Source organism: Podarcis cretensis (genome assembly GCF_951804945.1).
Source record: "Podarcis cretensis genome assembly, chromosome: 9".
Taxonomy (NCBI): Eukaryota; Metazoa; Chordata; class Lepidosauria; order Squamata; family Lacertidae; genus Podarcis; species Podarcis cretensis.
In genome coordinates this window covers 9,423,407-9,445,048 of record NC_137178.1, presented here as the reverse complement: position 1 = coordinate 9,445,048, position 21,642 = coordinate 9,423,407, and the positions used below count along the sequence as shown (strand labels likewise).

General features: G+C 43.7%; 1 protein-coding gene across 1 annotated transcript in view; it reads right to left on the bottom strand.

The window, feature by feature from the left end:
• ADAMTS3 (ADAM metallopeptidase with thrombospondin type 1 motif 3) overlaps positions 1-21,642 on the bottom strand; it is a 131,478-nt gene that overhangs the window by 26,280 nt on the left and 83,556 nt on the right. The window contains exons 9-16 of the mRNA XM_079990726.1: positions 21,040-21,183; positions 19,335-19,467; positions 17,197-17,310; positions 16,033-16,178; positions 14,963-15,138; positions 13,780-13,913; positions 11,269-11,392; positions 9,411-9,491 (exon numbers count right to left, since the gene is read on the bottom strand). Coding sequence (XP_079846852.1) covers positions 9,411-9,491; positions 11,269-11,392; positions 13,780-13,913; positions 14,963-15,138; positions 16,033-16,178; positions 17,197-17,310; positions 19,335-19,467; positions 21,040-21,183 — 1,052 coding nt within the window. The remainder of the gene's footprint in view (positions 1-9,410; positions 9,492-11,268; positions 11,393-13,779; positions 13,914-14,962; positions 15,139-16,032; positions 16,179-17,196; positions 17,311-19,334; positions 19,468-21,039; positions 21,184-21,642) is intronic.

Below are 21,642 nucleotides of genomic sequence, written 5' to 3'. Positions count from 1 at the left end.
TGCTCCAATGGGCAGGACCCAAACCAATGGATTCAATTTACAAGAAAGGAGATGCTGAAGAAATATTAGGAAGGACTTTCTGACAGTAAGAGCTGTTTGACAGTGGAATGGACTGCCTTGAAAGGTGGTAGACTCTTCTTCCTTGGTGGCTTCTAAGCAAAGGTTATGTGGCCATCTGTCATGGATGCTTTAGTTGAGATTACTGCATTGCAGAGGGTTAGACTGTATGACCCTCGCAGTCCCTTCCAACTCTACAGTTCCATGATCGGGAGCATTCTGTAGCTTTTGGAGATCAGATCAGATCTCTTTGGCAGTGAAGCTACAGGAAAGAAAGATGCAGATTGCTGAGTGGAGGGTGGGTCCCACTGTTAGAATTCCTGCTCCATGATTGCAGTCATGGGATTTTTGTCTTTCACATGACGCTATATGTTTTGACTCCACAAAGTGGGAAGTGATGGAGAAAGGATATTTGTGTTACTGTGTTCTGTGAAGTGGGACTATTGTCCTTTGTTCTGTTTCTCTTTGCTGTTTGATGCTAGAGAGAGAGGGAGCCATGTTGCAGTACTCCGTGTGTGTTTATATGTAAATAAAGTAGATTAGCCAAAATGTTGAGTTGCTGAGGTCTGTTATGCAAACTGCGAAGACTCTGCGGATCTCTAAGTGTGCCAGTATAGGTTTGCATCGGTCACTGTGATGTTCGGGCAGAAGAAAGCTTTTGAAGCTCCCGAACGAATGACCAGGAGGGAGGGAACATGCCAGTCGGGCATGTGTCTCTGCCAGGGTTCTACTCGAGTGTAGGCCAAGCTCCTGACACCCACCAGCTTCAATCTCGATTCCACCAAGCTCACCTCCTGCCTTCTTACTTGCAACCAGACCATGGGGTTGTTGGGATTTTTATATCTCACCAGCTGCGAGAAGCAGCACAATGGTTGTTGACATCATGTGTATGTCTGGGAGTGTGAGACAGGAAGTCTCTGCTTGTTCTCAGTAACTGGATAAGTTACTTTCACTTCTGGGTGAAGTGAGTGTTGAGTCGTACTTCTGTACTGCTGCTCAGACATGTCGGATGAAAGCTCTGTGTACAGTCTGTAAATAAAGTAGAGTGTAGCTATTGACTGTCTCTTTCTTCTGTGATGGGATGCTAGAAGACGAGTGTGCTCCTCTCAGGAGGGAGGGGTCGCTTATTACCGGTCTCTCTGGACTGAGGGCGATTTCCAGCCAGAGAGTGACCACCGGAGAAACGCCTTGATGTCTTGGGAAGGTGGCACCCTTCCCGGGCGTTTTTCCAACAGGGGTGACCCTGGCTGACAGCTTCATCCTCCTTAGCTTCATGATGCCCTTGCAGAACTTCTCAGGGAAGAGGCTGGAGACTGTTATTCTAAAGCAGCAATGCTGCAGCAAGCAAAGGCTCCAGCAGCTCAGCCAGCTGCTTGTGGCTGCAAAGCCAGACAGGATGTATGTGACTGTTGCCATGGAAACAAAGGGGCAGTCCATTCTCCTTATTGAGCACAGGATGTGAGCTCAGTGTGTGTCATATGACCTGTACAGGATGTACATGGGTAGAGTTTGGAGTTTTCTCTCTGTTTGTGGAAGAGAGCAGACATGTCTTCTCTGTACTGAAGTGAAAGACAGGAATAAAAGCAATGTAGATTCATTTCTGTCTGTGTCTGATTCCCCTCCCTGGGGATATGCTGGAGAGCAGGGAGGAGGAGAGCAGTTGGTGTGTTTTTCTCACAGCCTGAGGAAAATCGCCGGAACGGACCTCGTGTGTTTTTCCTGCCGGGAGTCGCCGGAGGGAGGTCGAAAGAATTCAGCCGGTGCCTAGAGAGATAGGCACATACCTCTGACCGAGCCTGAATTCCAACAGTGGTAGCAGTTGACGGTTGCTACGATCCATGGGAGTCTGCATCAAGGAGACTGTATTCATCCCTCTCCATGGAAGCCTGAGATGGAGGCTGATTCTCTGCAGCCAGAAGCTGACCAGAAGAAGCTGAAAGCCAAGCTACGGAGCCCAGGTATGAGATTTTCGGGCTTAAAAGTGTGTAATGCAGATGGATTAATTCTCTGCTTCATGGGAGCAACGTTTGGGAAAAACAGCTCCGAGAGAGAAGAGTCTGCATTCCAAACATTCCTGTGGTTTTTCCTGTCCAAGGAAAGGAATGTGGTTGCTTAGCAACGCAGGCCAGTTTCAAGATAAGGGCTGGAAGTCAGGCTGTGCCCAGAGAAGCAAAAACAGCTCGTGTTTAGACTAGGCCCTTACAAAGGAACTGTTGCAAGGGGACTTTCCAAGCGGCCAGTGTTATAGCTGCCAGGTGCACAGAGTGTAAACAAGCCAGCTATTGGATTTTAGAGGCTTGTGTTTGAGAGTCAATGCAAGGACTCAAAATGGATGTCAAGAAGGGAAGCCTGCCTTCTCCACCCCTCTTGACCAGTGACAATTATGCATCTTGGTCTATTAAGATGAAGGCCTTGCTGCAGAATCAGAGACTGTTTGGGGTGATTGAGAACCCCATCCCTGCAGCACCAACGCGTCCTTGGGAGTCACAGGATGTGAAGGCCAGAACCGCTATAATTCTGTGCGTGTCAGACTCTCAGCTTATTCATATACAAGGTTTACAGCACGCGAAAGATGTTTGGGACGCGCTGAGAAGGACACATCAGAGAGATGCAGGTTCTTCAGCGTTGCTGTATTTTGAAAAGCTGACTAACCTGAGGCTTGCGCCTGATGGAGATGTTCAAGCGCACCTGACGGAAATGAAATTTCTGCGTCAACAGATGGTGGAACGCAATTTCCGTCTGCAGGAGGAAGTGTTTTGCTTCATGGTGATCAACAGCCTGAATCGGACTTACAAAACCGTTGCCAGTCAGCTGGGGTCTCTCCCAGCGCAAGATTTGACTTCGGACAGGGTCTTTGCCGTGGTTCTGAACGAACATGACAGACTTGCCGCCCTGGAAATGAAGGACAGGGGGAGGGAAGAACGGAGTTCAGACACCCCCACTGCTGTAGCTACTGGAGGAGACGCCGTAGCTTTGAACGTTGTCCGATGTTTCAATTGTGGGCAGACTGGGCATTTTCAGCGGTACTGCAAGAAGCCACGTCAGAACAAAGGAGCCAAGGGAAGCTCCACAAAGTCTGAGGCGTCAGGCAGATTTCATGCCAAGTCACAGGCGAAGCCTGCAAAGGCTTTGATGTCCCTAAAAGCCACACCACAAGTGGGGAATTCCTTCGTTTTAGACACGGGAGCGACGGTTCACATGACCCATCGCAGGGATTTGTTTTCGTCGTTTAAGAAGCAAAGCTTCGTTGTACAACAAGCCAACGGTCAAGAGCTGGAAGCCACCGGAATTGGGACTGTGTATCTTAAAAGTCTGAACTTGACTATAAACGATGTTTATTTGGTTCCAGAGTTGAAGTACAATCTGCTCAGCGTTTCGCAGATTGCCAAGAAGGGACTAAAACTGTCCTATGATGATCAACACTGCGAGATCTACAAAGATGGAGAGTTGTATCTTTCTGCCAAAGAGAAAGATGGACTGTATTTGTTGACTTTTGATCAAAGTGATTACATGGAATGTAATTCTTGTGATTCTAACATGATTTCTTTTGCAGGTGTAGCCAAGAAGAACGCCAAGCAGGTCACCTCGAGGGTCGACAAGGCATTTCAGCGGGTGTATACTGATGTGATTGGTCCTCTAGCACCTTCTAGAGGCAATGCAAAGTATTATCTAATATGTGTTGATTCTTTTACAGGTTTTGTCTGGATTTATCTTTTGGAGAGACCGAAAGAAGCCTTAGAAAGGTTTAAAGAGTTTTGTGACAAGGTTAAAAATATGCATGATGCTGACATAGATTGTCTTTGCACAGATGAGAAGCCAATTTTTCTCTTACAGGATTTCCAGAGGTTCCTGAAGAAGAAAGGGATAAGACACAAAATTGCAGCTTCCGAAGAAGCTTGGAAGAGATGTATCTGTGTTAGGGTGAACAAAGAATTGCAAAAGGGAATGCATGCGCAATTGCTTAGTTCACATCTGCCACATGAGTACTGGGCGGAGTCGCTAATGTCGTATTCTTATACGTGGTTGAGAAAGTTTACAAAAGAGTTGGGAAGTTCTCCTTTTGAGAAACTGTTCCACAGAAAACCTTCTGTTGCCCATTTCAAAGTTTTTGGGTCTCATGTGAGGACAGAAGCTCCGGGTGGAGTAAAGAATGCCAGAGGCATTTTTGTGGGTTATGAAAAGGGTCTCTACAGAGTAATTTTGTCTGAATCTGGTAAGGTGATTCTCACAAAATTTCTAGAGAGTGCTCCTGAACAGGAGCGAGTGATTGTTCACACATTTCCCACAGGTGATGATGATGATTCTGATGATGATGATGATGATGATGATGATGAGTTTGATCTTATTGAGTTCAGTAGTACTGATGATGACAGCGATAGCTCAGACAGCTCAGTTGTCACAGTCATTGAGAAGAAATCTCACACAATGACTAGACCCTCAGAAGAGGAGGATGAACCACTGATTAAGCTTCGTACTGGTTCTCCAGAGAGTTCAGAGGCTGAACCAGAAAGCAAGGAAGAGCAGCACCTCTTACGTAGGTCTGAAAGAGCAACGAAGGGTGTACCACCCAAGAGGTATTCAAAAGAGTTTGCCAACCAAGCTATTGCATGTGTTGCTGTTGTAAACGACCAAGGTCAAATTGAAGCTGTGTCTGAGTCAGAGACAAAGGCACAACAGAGAGTTGCTAACCAAGGTAATGCAGAAGCACTCATTTCTTGGAAGTCACACAACCAGAGAGGTACATTGGTAAAACCAGTGGTGGGTAGTTCCAAGGGTGGAACTGAAACAACAGGGGAGTGTTATAAGTATAACAACTGTTTGTTTTCTTCTCTGGATGACGCTTTGCTCGCAGCACGCATTGATACTTTAGGGGGAGTATGTTATTCTAAAGCAGCAATGCTGCAGCAAGCAAAGGCTCCAGCAGCTCAGCCAGCTGCTTGTGGCTGCAAAGCCAGACAGGATGTATGTGACTGTTGCCATGGAAACAAAGGGGCAGTCCATTCTCCTTATTGAGCACAGGATGTGAGCTCAGTGTGTGTCATATGACCTGTACAGGATGTACATGGGTGGAGTTTGGAGTTTTCTCTCTGTTTGTGGAAGAGAGCAGACATGTTTTCTCTGTACTGAAGTGAAAGACAGGAATAAAAGCAATGTAGATTCATTTCTGTCTGTGTCTGATTCCCCTCCCTGGGGATATGCTGGAGAGCAGGGAGGAGGAGAGCAGTTGGTGTGTTTTTCTCACAGCCTGAGGAAAATCGCCGGAACGGACCTCGTGTGTTTTTCCTGCCGGGAGTCGCCGGAGGGAGGTCGAAAGAATTCAGCCGGTGCCTAGAGAGATAGGCACATACCTCTGACCGAGCCTGAATTCCAACTAGATTTAGTTGCTTCTGCCCATCACTGGCTTTCTGGCTCCCTGCTCCCCACCCTATCAGTGACACCAGCCACCACTGCTGATGCAGAAGTGCTTTCAATGTGCATGAGGCGGTGGAATGACTCTGGGGGCACTTTTCAGCAGTTTGGGGGCACACACAGTGATATTTGCAGCAGTTATTTTGTAGCAATGTAACTGGGGAAAGTGGCCCATTGGGAAACAAGCTGATAAAAATCTGCTGCTGCAAAAAATAGATATAGAAATGGAGGTGTCCTCAGGCACTTCGGTAAACCTTTGAGGAGAGGCTTATTCAGATTGAGTGCATCCCAAGTGTTTAAGTGCTTCAAATGCATTATTGCAGAATTCATTACAACAAGCTTTATGACAGGCCAGGAGGATTTCCATTCCCATATTGCAAATGTGCAGATTAAGGCTGAAAGAATAGTAGCTTGGTCTACCCACCTAGGCATTTGAACCGGAGACTTCCAGGCTCACAGCTCACCATTATACAAATCAATGCAAATTTATTCAGAAGTCCTGCTGAATTAAATGCCACTGATTTGCAAACTTGCATACAATTGTGATCTATGCCAGATCCCTAGCATGGAACACCCTATTTCCTGCTGCTCATTTGGATCAACCACTTGATTTTCCACCTCTGCAGACTTGATCAAGTCAAGGGTAACCAAACCAGGAGAGATACATCACATCCATAAAAAAGGTAAAGGTAAAGGACCCCTGACAGTTAAGTCCAGTCGCAAACGACTCTGGGATTGTGGCGCTCATCTTGCTTTACTGGCCAAGAGAGCCGATGTTTGTCCACAGACAGTTTTTGTAGGTCATGTGGCCAGCATGACTGAGCCGCTTCTGGCAAAACCAGAGCAGCATATGGAAACGTCATTTATCTTCCCACCGGAGCGGTACCTATTTATCTACTTGCACTTTGACGCGCTTTCGAACTGCTAGGTTGTCAGGAGCTTGGACTGAGGAACGGGAGCTCATCCCGTCACGGGGATTCAAACCACCGACCTTCCGATCAGCAAGCCCTAGGCTCAGTGGTTTAGATAACAGTGCCACCCGCATCCCTATCACATCCATTCCAAACATTCAAAGTACAATTAGGACACATTTAAGCTATATACCTTCACTAAAAAAAATTCCTGGGTTCTATTTGTGAAGGATTCTGGGAACTGTAGCTCTGTGAGGTATAAGCTAGTTTCCAGTTTTTTGGGGGTGTGTGTGTGTGAATGCATGTTCTTTAAATGAATAGTGTGCACCTCTGGGGGCTTAATGGGTTTTGGAAAGGGGCTGGCATGAAGTCCTTCTACCACCCTGTCACCCCTACTTCCTGAGGGATCAACTTTCCTGGCCCTTCAGTTTTCTTACAGCTTCATGACTTCTGCATGACAAATTGATATAGCTCCTCATTCATCTCCAATTCTGTTGAATAATGATATTATAAAATGGCTAAGCTATTTATTTTGTCATCTCTTCCTTACATGCTTTCAAGATGAGGCCCACCACTTAGTTTAATCGCCTCCCATCTGTGGATCCTTTGATTGCTCATCCTCCTAAAATATGCCATTATAGTGAATAGCAGCAAATCAACAGTGGACTGAGAGAGAACATCAGCTTTAAAAGAGCTCATATAATGACTATCTGCACCAAAGGAGCATCTTATTGATTTCTCAAGGACCAGCTATTATTTCTTTGAGGGGTTTAGATTTCAGATGGCCGGCAAATCATCTGAAATTATAGGACTTGGGGAAAAGGAACTGATTCCTCCTGACTGATATTTTTAAATACATGGCAACGTTCTGAGACACAAATGTTGGGAAGGTGAATGATGTGCTTTTCTAAAGCTCAAAAGCACTAGCTGCAACTGCACAATATTACCGACGCCTCAGAATGTAAACTTTTGAATGGAAACATGGGGGGTGGGAGATGGCGGCATGACTCTGTTGATCAAATACCACCTTAAGTGATATAATTCTGCAAAGATAATTTGGTCTGCATACTCAATACATTAGACAGAAATGGATTTGAAAAAGCACAATTTAAAATAATAACAAGAACACCCACAATAAAATCGGTAGCAAATGAAGCACCACCTTGTAAATGCATAGCCATGTATTAAGAGAGACCAAACTACTTTGGGTAGCAGTTCCTCCACTCTTTCATTTGCTTAAAAACCTCCAAGGAAGAAGAGTCCACAACCTCCTGAGGGAGTCCGTTTCACTGTCAAACAGCTCTTACTGTCAGAAAACTCTTCCTGATGTTTAGTCGGAATCTCCTTCCTATCATAGTTAGTGACTTATGTGAAGCAGAAATTGACAGGCCAGGCCAAGCTCAACCAAATGTTTTTAAGCTTCAGTTTTTGGCCAGATTCACTTGCCTGCTCAAACGAAGTGCCTTGGCATGAACTACATGGCAGGAAAGCTGGGTTCATGATGGAATATAAACTCAGCAGGGAACTGCATCCATTTCTAGCTCTCTGATTCAGGTTACTAAACATCTTTGCCTCATTCACACATTACATTTCTTTGGTCTACTATTTAAGCATCTTAGATGTACACCCAGATAGACGGGATGCAGCAACTGTGATAAAGCAAAGGAGGTCTGGGTCTGTTCAGTGCATGGAGGTTGAAAGATTCAGGACAGACTGGAAAGAAGTGCTTCTAAACACTTTGCATCATTAAAATATGGATGCTTGCTCCCACAAGAAGTGGTGACGACTACCAACTTGGATGGTTATAAAACAGGACCAGACAATGGCTACTAGCTTCAATAGGGTTGTTCAACATCCACTGTTGAAGACAGTAGGCCTAAGAATACCAGTAGCTGGAAAACACAAATGAGGAGAACACCCAGGTCCTTCTTGTGAGCTTCCCATGGGCATCTGGTTGGTTATTGTCAGGGATTGGTCTGAAGACGAGGACTGGGGAATATGTTCTATGGAAGACCAGCTTCTCTCTGATGGAGAGCTGGAGGGGGAAGAGCTGCCTCCCCCATCCACAGTGTGTTCAGAAGCAGAGAGAGAGAAGCTGAACAGTTTAGGGAGGAGTTACCCACTTTTGAGATAATGATAAGAGAACCAGGAGGGAGGGGGCAGCAACTTGAGATGTCACTTGGGAGTGTGGGGGACCCCTCACCACCACCACAGACTCAGAGGTCCAAACGTATCAGAGAGCAAAGGAGTCAGAGGGAGGGAGGAACTTCTCGCTGGCGCCCAAAATGCTGCAGAAGTTGGGAGGAGGATTTATAGTAGCCAACTGCCCTCCAGTTGTCTAAATTACCCACACACTGCCCTCCACACTGTAGCCGGTGTGGTGTAATGGTTAAGAGCAGTAGTCTCGTAATCTGGTGAACCGGGTTCGCGTTTCTGCTCCTTCACATGCAGCTGCTGGGTGACCTTGGGCTAGTCACACTTCTCTGAAGTCTCTCAGCCTCACTTACCTCACAGAGTGTTTGTTGTGGGGGAGGAAGGGAAAGGAGAATGTTAGCTGCTTTGAGACTCCTTAGGGTAGTGATAAAGCGGGATATCAAATCCAAACTCCTCTTCTTCTCCTCCTCCTCCTTGCAGAGAGCTGTGTATTTGTGTTCGTAACATGATGCTGCAATAATGATGCTATAAATCTCTCAACCACTTCTTATCTGTGAAGTTACCGAAGGGAGATGAGTACTCTCCATGCCTGACAATTATTGTGAGAACAGGATTCTGGATCCAGCAGGTATCTTCTTATGTTCTTAACTCTTCCCTATGCTGAATTGAGTTCCACGGGTTATAAAAGTGATAATGAAACACAATGTCACAATGTCAAGTGAATTGCTCCACAACCTGAACCACAGGAGGTACCACTCAGACTCCCCAAGTGGCCAGGGTAACATCCGCAATGGTCCTCCTGGGCATCTTCTGGAAAGTGGGGTTAGGTCTATTAGAGTTGTTGGCAGCATGGTCAAACCTAAGCAGAGAAGCACTTACCAAGAATGTGAGGGGTAGCCTCGTCTTCTTGGACAGACACATGTCTAGCACCTGGAGGGATGTCAAACATCTTAAGGTAGCCTTTGGCATGTGCAGCAAGGCATTGGGAGGAGGCAGAAGAGAAACAAAAGGAGAGAGAAAAAAATAATTGCTAGGGTTAGTAGGTTGCAAGAAGAGGTTGGCCCCATTTGCAGAAGAGGTGCATCCATAAACTCATGAACAGTCAACTTAAGGACCAGTAGGTTTGCAATACTGGTGATTAGGCAGCCTTGCATTTCCCATATTTTCATGAAAGAGGAGGGGAAAGGCAATCTTATTGCAAGCCACTTACTTCATTTTGTTCTCTGGCGAACCAAAGCAATCTGGGTAATTTAGACAAAGCATTTTTGTTTCCTATGTTTTGTGGAATGAAAATAGCAGGACACAGGGATCATTCACCCCTGTTACCATCTGTCAGTTAGATCCTTTCCAGAATTATAAATTCATATTGTTAAGAATTCATTTCTTCCCCAGTGGTTGAGATCAGGCCAGTGGGCCATTTTGCGGAAGCACAGGAGCTGCTATTGCAAGCCAAATTCATCACCCTAAGAATTTCAGCTTACTGTTTGACATACTTCAGTGAATATAGTTCATGATCAGAATATTGTCAGCTTTCAAGAAGCTCCCATTGGAAGCATAAAATGATTTGCCTGAGTTTGCTTTTCCTGTAAGTGACTGGTCAGCAATTAGAAGTAATACAAGAAGAAAAAAATGGTTCTGCGGTGGCTATGGATGCCCAAATTTCTGCAAAGAGTCAAAACTTACCCAGAATATTTTTAGATTCTCTGTTTTCAGAAACAGAAACATCACGAGCTCCTTTAGGCAAAGTGAACGCGCCTCTTGTCTTCCCTTAAACAGAATGTCTTTTGTTAGTAATTTAGGGCATGGAAGTCTTGAGTTTTCATTGACTGAGTCTTCATAGAAGCACTTTTTTTTTAATCAATCAAGCATGAATAAATTCTGTTTGAAAGATTTTTACACACATTGCAGCAGTTCTCTTTTACTTAAAAACATCAAGCCAATGAAAATTAAGACTGTGAAAAATCAATTGGATACTTGCAGATTTCATTTTCCAGAACCTTGAGTTCATTTTGGCACCTCTTGCTTAATTGTTTCCCTGTTGGAAGAGGTTGATTAGATTTTTTTTCTTGCAATGCCAAACATAAATGGAATCTAATGATAAATAATTGTGAAACATGATTGTGGAATGGAAATTAATGCTTCAAACACTGCCCAAAGGACAAAGATCATCCTCAAACACCAGCTAACAGGATTTTCTGCATTTGCTAGCTTTGCAAATGCTACAACTGGTTTCCTGAACTTACCGCAAAATGTCTTGGATATATTCAAAATAAATAAATAAATAAAAATAATTGAAGCATGACATGCTGTTGTGCTGTGGATCATTCAAAAGCTCAGTTTAAAGGTCTGCAAATCAGTTTGAAATTTCCATTTCCAGTTGACTTCAAATGGTTGCACGAAATGACTCCAAATAGTTGTGCAGACTGCAATCAGTTTAACACTGATGTTGGACTTCAATAGCTTCAGTCTGGATGGCCAATAGTCAGGTGGGATGGTAGCTAAGAGTCCAACAACATCTAAAGGGTTACAGGCTGGCTGCCCTGCTGTGACCTGTATTAAACCAATTCCAGTCCACACAAATATTTGAAGTCAGTTCATGTGAACATTTGCAATCATGGTCAAAGCACTACATGTTGAGAATTAGGCTTTCAGCACCTTTTCTCCTCTGCAGAGGTGAGGGACAGCAATGGAAACTAATGGTAATATGGAAGAGTCATGGAAGTAGAGGTATCCCTACCAGGTTTTTTAGGGATTCTAGTGAAGGTCCCTTTGATCGTCCGGCAGTGAGAGTTATCTCCCCCGCATACTCCACACTTGTCTTCAGCTTTGTTGGACCCGATTTCCTTGTCACAGCCCACTTTCTGTAAAAAGAGAGAGTCACAGTATCATCAGAGCAGAGAATCAGAGGGAGCATTGTTTGGAAATGAACAGAATCAAATGCACAGGTCAAATTTGCAACTCCTAATATTTCCCTCCCAATGAAAGTGCAGGTGTTATGTATGCTCCATAACAGCAGATTTTGATACCAAACATCTAATACAGTTTCTGGCAGATCTTTGCATTTATCACCCAAAAAGAAGAGGAAGTGGAGAGCAAGTCTCTGGTTCAGTGGTTGGGAACCTTCAGCCATGAAGTCTAATTAGGCCCACCCTTTGGCCCATGAGCCTATTTCAATCAAGACATGCTGACCTGCTTTGCTGGTTTGATGGGCAAAAATGTAGCTGGGCTAAAAAGGGGTTTGCAGGCCCAAGGTACTTTGCACTGGGCTTTCAAAGCACCAACTAATGGCTTTGCAAGCACCAGCAGAGGATGTCATTGTGATGTCAGGTGATTGAAAGGTGAGGGGCTCCACCTACCTATCAAACCTGGCCCTTGAGGGGTGGGGAGATAAGGATTCAGGCCCCCAGATGGATTCAGTTCTCCATGCCTGCTCTAGTTTATATGGCCAAGTAAACTTCAGGGACTCAAAAGCAATTTTGGCAGTTCAGGAGTTACTCTGCACAACTTATGGCATCCATTCATGACTTGCAGAAGCCAGGCAAATTCTGGCATTACAGAATATACTTATGCAGATTGTGGAATTCCACATTTCCTGGCAAAGAATTTTTGGAATCTGTGCAGAATTTTGAAGTCATTTTCTTCAACGGGTTACATTTCAGGCTTAACCATTGAAAGTTTTAAGCAGAGAAGCTGGCAAAATTCTTCCAGCTCAGGGCTTCAATGAGTTTCAGGTACTTGGTAATGCTTTCTTCAAAGGAGAAGTGAGCATCAGAAACTCCCATGTTCTTCTCCAGATCAGATTAAAATCCAAGCTGGAGGAGATTGCCTGCCTATCCCTCTTTGAAAAGCACCTCACCAAAGGCGACAGTGGATCAAAATCTACCTGCTTCAGGGGACCACCTTATCCCAGACCAAAATTTCCTGGGGTCAGCTCTTCAAAGCACTTCCGTTGCTTCTCTGCTGCTTTGCTAAGGGGCTGCTTTGCAGAGCTACCCCCAGAAAAATGAGAGGAGCTGAGTTTTAGACCCTCACCCCCAGAAATGTCAGGGGCAACTCTTCAATGCAAAGCTGTAACAAAGAAACGCACAGGGAGGAAAACATTGCTGGCAACTGAACATGAGACCTTCTCTCATAAAAGAATTTTGTCCTTCACCCTCTCCAATTAAAAGTCACACCATGTTTATGTGACAACAGCCGCACAGATGTTACTAACCCAGAGATGGAAAGAAGAAAGAGTCCCTGTCAGAGAGGAATGGCAAACTAAGCTGATGGACTACACCAAAATATCAAGGCTGACTGGAAAGCTCAGGAACCAAGAGGACAAAACCTTTTTTAAAGAATGGGAAAAAAATTATAATTTATTTAGGAGACCACTGTAAGCAGATGAGAACATTAGCAGGATTTTAATCTCACTTGTAATGTAACAAACACTATGGATAATGCAGATGGATACAAAATATAGATTACGAAATAATATGCAGTTGAAAATGTTGACAATAGGACCCATGGAGGGGATGGAGGGAAGTCTTAAGATTCAGAGAAATCTCTGTATATGGATATGTATTTAGTATTATATTTGTAAAATCAAATAAAAATGATTAAAAAAGACCGGACTGAAGGTTAAGACCTAAAGCGAAGAAAGGACGGACACAACCCGAAACCAGGAAGAAAGGGACGATGGATGAAACTAGAAGAGAACTTTCTTTTATATATCTTGCTATTTCTGAGTAATATTAATGAAATAATAGATTGTGCCGGAAAGGAAATAATTGGCTTTAGCAGAAAGACTTGAAGGTATTAAGTATAAATACAAATTTAAATTCTAAATTTTAAAGTTTATGGTTCGGAAGGTAAAGATAAAGTTAAGGTAATATTGATAAATTGAGATAGATTGTTAAGATAAATTATTTTTGACAGATATGGGAAGAATTTGCTGAAATAATGATTAAATTGGAATACAAAAAGGGAGGTATGAGGAGGTCTAAGACACAAGATAATGAAATGAAGTAATTCTGAATTTATATACTTTTTTCTTTTTTTCGCCTTTTTTCTTTTTGTCTTTTTTATTCTGTTGTTTTAATATTTTTGTATTTTTGAAAAGTTGAATAAATATCATTTAAAAAAAATAAAAATACAAAAGAAGTCACGCCATGTATATTCCATGTATATTTGGCTGAACACACCTTGCAAGGTCTTTTGTGAACAGCTCAAGCTAAAAAGAGCAACTGGGATGGTCAGAAAGACTTACCACACATTCCCCACGCACACAGATGCTGAAGGGGTCTTTGTATGAACAGCGAGTCCCATCATGGGTGAGTTGTTTCATGTAGGCAACATCTCCCGTCTCTCTGGATTGGCAGTAGAGTTGGCATCTTTTGGTAGCTACATGGGATAGAAATGTGGACAAAATATGTGCCCAAACCCATGAACAATTGTTGGATTACACAAGCAGCACAGAAAACATTCACATCAATCCTTCAAACCACTTTAAACCACCACGGCTTTCCTCAAAGAATTATGGGAGATGCAGTTTGTTGATGGTGTTGTTAGGAGTTGTTAGGAGACCCTTGTTCTCCTCCCAGAGCTACAATTCCCAGGGTGGTTTAACACCAATCCCACTGGCCCTGATTCAATTTGGGACCCAAAATCATGCCCAGGTCAGATCAAGGCCCAATCAGGATTACTGAAATGAGCCCTGGACCAAACCAGAAGGCCAAACCTAATATAAATGCAGTAATACCTTGGAAGTCCAACGGAATCCATTCCAGAAGTCTGTTTGACATTCAAAAACCAAAGCACGGCTTCCGATTGGCTGCAGGAAGCTCCTGAAGCCAATCGGAAGTCGCGGAAGCCCCACTGGACACTTGGCTTCCAAAAGAACATTTGAAAACTGGAACACTCACTTCCGGGTTTTGATCATTCGGGAGCCAAAACGTTCAAGAACTAGGCTGTTTGAAAACCAAGATAAGACTGTACTGAAAAGCCCTAATATAAATACAATAAATGACTAAAGCTACCTTTCTAGCTGTCTCTCTATCATCTCCCTATTCTCAGCTTCCTGAGCATGCTTAGTTGTCAGAGAAGCTATGAAGGGTCACTATGAAAGCCTCTTTTAGGCCAGGCTCATCATTAATCAAAGGAGATCAATCTGTGCTACACGAGAGACTCTGTCGAGTTGATAGAATAAAGATCTAACAAGATTTCTTCCCTAGTTATATTTAACCAGTCACTGCGTTTTGTAATAGTTCTGGTTATTAGGGCTCGGAGAAGAATTTATTATTGAGAAGTAGCTTTTTGATGGCTTCCCTACTGGAGGGCAAAGAGTTGGTGGAGGGGAATGAGAAATGCCCATCGGCTATTTGTTTTTCTTTCCCAACTCCTTTGCAGTGTTCGAAACAGCTCTTTGCAGAAGAGGACCAGCTATCACTCACCATCAGGATGTTCATAAGGCAGCCAGTGGTGTTTACTGCTCTGGTACTCAAAATGTGAGTTGCGTTGTTGACACTGCTGAGCTCGGAAGTCTTCGTGATGCTTTGGGCATTCCTCCATGTTGCACAGCTGGTACTCAAAGTTGACGCCGGCACAGTCCTGACCCCCATTAAGAGGCCTTAATCGGGAGAAACAAGGCCCGATTAGAATGCTTGACGGTACCCTTTATCATATGTGGGGGACTTGTAAGGTGATAAAAGCTTTCTGGAAGATGATATATAATGAAATGGGGGGAAATGTTTAAAATAACTTTTGTTAAGAAACCAGAAGCTTTCTTATTAGGAATTTCAGGTACCAACATTCCAAAGGAGCAGAAAAGACTTTTCATTTATGGAGCAACAGCCGCCCAGATGTTACTAGCCCAGAGATGGAAAGAAGACAAGGTCCCTACCAGAGAGTAATGGCAAACCAAGTTGATGGACTTTGCTGAAATGGCAAAACTGACTAGAAAACTCAGAAACCAACAGGACAAAAACTTTATAAAAGAACGAGAATTTTTTTATAAGTTATTTAAGAGACCACTGTAAGCAGATAGAAACATTGGCATGCTTTTGAATTCACTTGTAGTGTAACAATTACCATGGATAATATGGATTGATATGAAAGTTAGAGTATGGAAGAATATGCAGTTCTAAATTTCAAAATGGGACCCTATGGAGGCGGTGGGGGGAAGTCCTGAGATTTGGAGGAATCTCTGTATATGGATATATATTTGGATTTTTATAACTTTGTATTTGTGAAACCAAATAACAATGATTTCAAAAAGAGAGACAAAAGAATGCTTGGGGGTGGGTCTAAGCTGGATCGGATCCCAGACCCCCACTCTCTCCCCATCCAGACCACAAACCCCATTGATCCATCTCTACACCTGTCTGGCTTTTGACCTAGGCAGTCCTGAGTTGTTGTTTTCATTTGAGCCACTGGGTATAGTGTTCCCCAGAGGGCACCCTCCTTATATCCACTCCAAGATGTTGTGCATGCAAAAGGTCACGGGAGAAGTGCCACGACTCACGCAGGATTGTTGCACAGTCTCGTTCTGAAGCGAACGCCGGTTCCGCATGTCCGAGAGCAAGACCCGAATTTCGTCCAGGCTCCCCAGCTGCCATCTTGCTTCAGCTGGTTGGTGTTTTTCCACATGCAGTGACCTTTGTAGCACCACTAAGGGTAAAATGAGAAATGAGACACACACAAAAATTAGACCCTCTGGAGTCCCCTGATCTCTTCACCTGAACTTCTTATTTTAATTGTTAACATGAGAAGAGCTTTGCTGGATCAGGCCAGTGACCCATCTAGTCCAGAATTCTGTTCTTACAGTGGCAAGCCAGATGTCCACGAGAAACCTGTAAGCAGATCTGAGCAGAAGAGGACTTTCCCCTCCTGTGGTCTCCAGCAACTGACATTCAGAAACATTGCTGTCTCCAATGGAGGAGGCAGAGGATAGTCTTTGTGGCTTGCAAGTTATCCCAAGCCCTCTCCTTCATGATTTTCTCTAAGCCTCTATATTTTTATGTATGAATGACATTGCTTCACTGTATATTTTAATTATGTGTGGGTTTCTCCCCTGTTAGTATAATTGAGTTTCTCCCCTGTTAGTATAATTGAGTTTGTACTTAATTAATAATTAATTAACAGTCAATTAATTACCCCAGCCCATGCCTTCATGGTAGGATCTCTATCGGTGGTCTCACATGGTTCAGATGCATGGGTCAGACACATTAGGAGCTGTACCTTCATTACTGGGGACCTAATTCTGTTAAAAACCCACACATACAGTAGTTGAAATCAAACAGACCTGCCCCCATTGGTGAAGATCTCTCCCCCCCCCCCAGCAAGCATTTTAAGAAAGCTTTTCTGATTTGGTGGTTAGTTGTAACAGATTTTATCCTTTGTATCTGTTCAGTAACCTCACTGTAAGCCACTGTAATAATAATAATAATAATAATAATAATAATAATAATAATAATAATTTATTTATACCCCGCCCATCTGGCTGGGTTTCCCCAGCCACTCTAGGCAGCTTCCTACAGAATATTAAAATACAATAGTCTATTAAACATTAAAAGCTTCCCTAAACAGTTGCTGTGGTGTATAAGGAGTTGGAAATAAATAAAATCACCTCTGCATCTCTCTGCCTTGAAATGTATTGGGACATGTAAACTTGAAGATACATACTCACTTTACTGGGTGCACATTCCGTTCCGTCCAGTGGGGGGCCCTTCTTTGTCTTGCAGAAGTAGGGGTTGTCTGGATGGCTGCACCACAACTGTTTACATGGGTCGAAAGTTCGGAACTAGAAAAAGGGAGACGCCTGAATAAGTTTTTGATCTCACAGAATTATAGTATTGTAGAGTTGGAAGGGACCCCAAGGGTGATCTTGTTCAACCCCCCTGAAATGCGGGAACCACAACTAAAGTATTAACCTAGTGAATGAACGCACAACCTCTATTTAAAAACAGAGGAGAGCCCACCACCTGGGGGGGGGGTAGTCTGTTCCACTAAAAAGCAGCACTTATTGTCAGAAAGTTCTTCCTAATTTTTACTCGGAATTTCCTTTCTTGCAATTTGAGTTACCTAATTGATTTCGGTGCTGCCCTCTGGAGCTGCAAAAAGCAAGCTTGCTCCATCTTCCATTTGACAGTCCTTCAGAAATGTAAGATGGCTATCATCATATCACTTCTCTTTTTTAAAAAAAAAAATAAATGGAATTTTATTTACAACATAACACAGTAAAGGTAAAGGTACCCCTGGCCATACGGGCCAGTCTTGACAGACTCTGGGGTTGTGCGCCCATCTCACTCAAGAGGCCAGGGGCCAGCGCTGTCCGGAGACACTTCCGGGTCACGTGGCCAGCGTGACATCGCTGCTCTGGCGAGCCAGAGCCGCACACGGAAACGCCGTTTACCTTCCCGCTGGTAAGCGGTCCCTATTTATCTACTTGCACCCGGAGGTGCTTTCGAACTGCTAGGTTGGCAGGCGCTGGGACCGAGCAGCGGGAGCGCACCCCGCTGCAGGGATTCGAACCGCCGACCTTTCAATCGGCAAGTCCTAGGTGCTGAGGCTTTAACCCACAGCGCCACCTGCGTCCCTTTCTTGCAGTTTGAGTTACCTAATTGATTTCGGTGCTGCCCTCTGGAGCTGCAAAAAGCAAGCTTGCTCCATCTTCCATTTGACAGTCCTTCAGAAATGTAAGATGGCTATCATCATATCACTTCTCTTTTTTAAAAAATAAAATAAAAAAATGGAATTTTATTTACAACATAACACAACCCCCCACCAAATACACAAATCCACCCTCATTAAACGTGAACATAACATACAGTGAGCGTAACATACAACAATACAACCAACCAAATAAAAGACTTCCTTTATCCTATACCTGACCTCCTTATTTACTTCTTATAAACTGTTTCCTTTATGAATAATTATTAAGATTTTTCTTATTATAACTTAAATATCCACAAAGTCTCCTGCAGACATTAATCGAAACAAGTCCAGGTATGTATTTTAGGGCACTGTTTTGTGACGTATTCTCTGCGTTTCCCCCATGCTTTTTGAAACTCTTGTCTAGTGTGATCTCTAATTGCCTCCGTTAATCTAGCCACTTCAATATACTCTAAGAGTTTGTCTTGCCATTCCTTTTTTTGTTGGCACAGTTTCTTTTTTCCAGTTTTTAGCCATTAGGATCCTTGCTGCTTTGTGGCATAGAGGCATATTTTCTGATCTTCTCTGGCTATACCTGTGTCTGTTATCCCTAGTAGAAAAGCTTCTATATTTTTCATAAAGTTATACTTAAACATTTTTTTAAGCTCGTCATATACTGTGTTCCTTCAGATATTTGCGGACAGCTCATATCACTTCTCAATCTTCTTTTCTTCAGGCTGAACCCACCTAACTTCTTCAACCATTCCTCTTAAGATTTGGTTTCCAAACCCTGTATCATCCTGGTTGCCCTGCTCTGGGCACATTCCAGCTTATCAATGGTTTGCCCCATTCTCTTCTTTGGGAGGAAAGATGAGATCTAGATTGAATAAATACATGAAGAATCATGACCGACTTGGGCTTACCTTTCATGATCCATAATATAATGAAATATAACAACATAGAAAGCTGCCTTACACTGAGTCAGACCATTGGTCCACTCAACTCAACATTGTCTTCACTGACTTACAAAGACACTCAAGGGTTTCAGACAGGTTTCCAAATCTACATGGATGCCACTGGGGATTGAACCGAGTTCTGCATGCAAAACTGGGATCTTTCAATAGTTCAGTGGTTTGGTCCGGTTTTACTTTCTAGAATTCGCTTTGGACATACCGCTGTGCACATTTTGTAGCCCACTCCAAAATCAAAACGGCACTGTTCATCCATGGAATAATTGATCCCTGGCAGGTCAGGAAGTTTGGGCCAATCGTGTTCAAAGGGATCATCAAGGAGGCAGTCGTAGGAGCTATTGCAGAAATGAAGGAGAAGAGAGTCATCTGCTGGATATGCATAAACCACAGCTTATAACACAGGGCCTTTTCAGTGGTGGCACCCACCCTGTGGAATGCCCTCCCATCAAATGTCAAGGAAATAAATAACTATCTGACTTTTAGAAGACATCTGAAAGCAGCCCTGTTTAGGGAAATTTTTAATGTTTGATGTTTTATCATGTTTTTAATGTTCTGTTGGGAGCTGCCCAGAGTGGTTGGGGTATAAATATATTATTATTATTATTATTATTATTATTATTAAATTAATATTTACTCCCACTGAGTTTAAGTAAGGAGGGCATTCCTTATCCACAGCCCATCTTTCAATCTGTTTAGCGGTTCTCAACCTGTGGGTCCCCAGATGTTGTTGGACTACAACTCCCATCATCCCTGAGCTCTGGCCTTGCTAGCTAGGGTTGATGGGAGTTGTAGTTCAACAACATCTAGAGACCCACAGGTTGAGAAAGGCTGGACGGCATCAAGTAAGAGATAACGGAGATTCTTTCTGCCTATGAACACATGGTGACCAACACCAGAGGGCACTGCAGGGCCGATAAACTTTTGAGCAAACATATTCAGTTCAAATGCACTGGGATTGCAGAACTTGAGTTTATCAATGCTGGCAACAGCAGTTCTTGAATTAAAGATATTGGTGGTTCTTGCCCTGCAAAGAGTAAACATTCTCCCGTTTGCCTTATTGTGTTTGGGATCTCTCAGGCTGATTTGAAAGAGGGCTGGTAGGCCCTTCAGATTGTTTGCTGTCTCCCAATTTCTGTTTCCAGTCAGGCACCCCATTTCCCAGTTCACTAAGCCCCCTAACTCTGAGACTGATAGTAACAGTAGGGCATGTCTGCGACAACTGATGTTACTGAAGCACACATTTCTTAATGTTCATGTAAAATACAAGGGAGGAGGGAGGAGAATAAAGGTTCATTGGTGGTGGTGGAGAAGGGGATCATTTCCCAAAGACAAAAGGATCCCAATTGATTGGGCCCATAATAAACCAGGGATAGCCATCTGCAGCCCTCCAGATGTTACTGAACTACAACTCCCATGAGCCACAGTCAGCATGCCTAACATTGGGGATGATGGGAGATGCAGTTCAGCACCATCTGGAAAGCCACAGTTAAGCCACCCCTGGAATATCAAACAAGGCATTTTCCATGAGGGGCGGCGCCACCACTATCCACCCCAAAACATCAGTAACAACTGTTGCATCAAGTGCTTTGCTATTGGCCTTTAAAAATGCATTAACTGCATGTCAGAATTTGAACAATGAATCTCCATGTCTGTGCACCAACGTCCTTTGCTGTGAGTCACTATGAAGGAAGAGAGGGCCAGGGTTGTTCTACTTGGTCCTGCTGTTGACCTGCCTTCTGCAGCCCACTGTTTCCTCCTGATTCAGTTCTTAAAGCTTCCAAGCCAGATCTGAGACTTTGCCTGGACACTAGACAAACTTTGGCTTTCCTCATGTGCACTCCCTAGTCTTGCTCCAGGTATTTAGTGCCTGTTCATACAGCATATGCTGACCACCGGTTGGTCCTTACTGTATGTATCTTTTGACTTCTTGGCCACTGCATCGGGACCAGTGGTATCGATGGAACGCTGCTTGCACCAGGGGAGCCATGACACTCCCCATTGCTGTCTCATCCCCACACCGGTTCCCTTGTCCGTCATGCTCCATTCCTAACCTGAAATCAGAGACCAGCATGATGGAATTAATGGGGGCCAAGAGTGGAGGAGGTTGAAACCATCTTACACATACAAAGTGACTTAGATCAGCTTCTCTTTTACTCTCTTATACTCTCTTTTACTTCTCTTATAAATTTTACCAGGCTGGTCTAGGTAGCTCAGGGATGGAGAGCCCTGTGGCTTTCCAGATTCTGCAGGACAAATATTCCCATCATCCTTGACCACTGGTCATACTGAGTTGGGCTGATGGGAGCTGGAGATCTAAAATATCTGTAGAACTACACATCTCAACCCTTCCCAAGCTCCTTCAATTCCAGGTTTTCTAGAAGGGAAAGCATGACAGCCATTGCAGTCTGAATTTCACAGACCCAGGCCCATCATTAGGACTCCATTGCAATTGAAAACCAGGGTCTGTGTTGGACTGCTTTAGACAGACATTTGGAAGGCTGGTCTAGGAT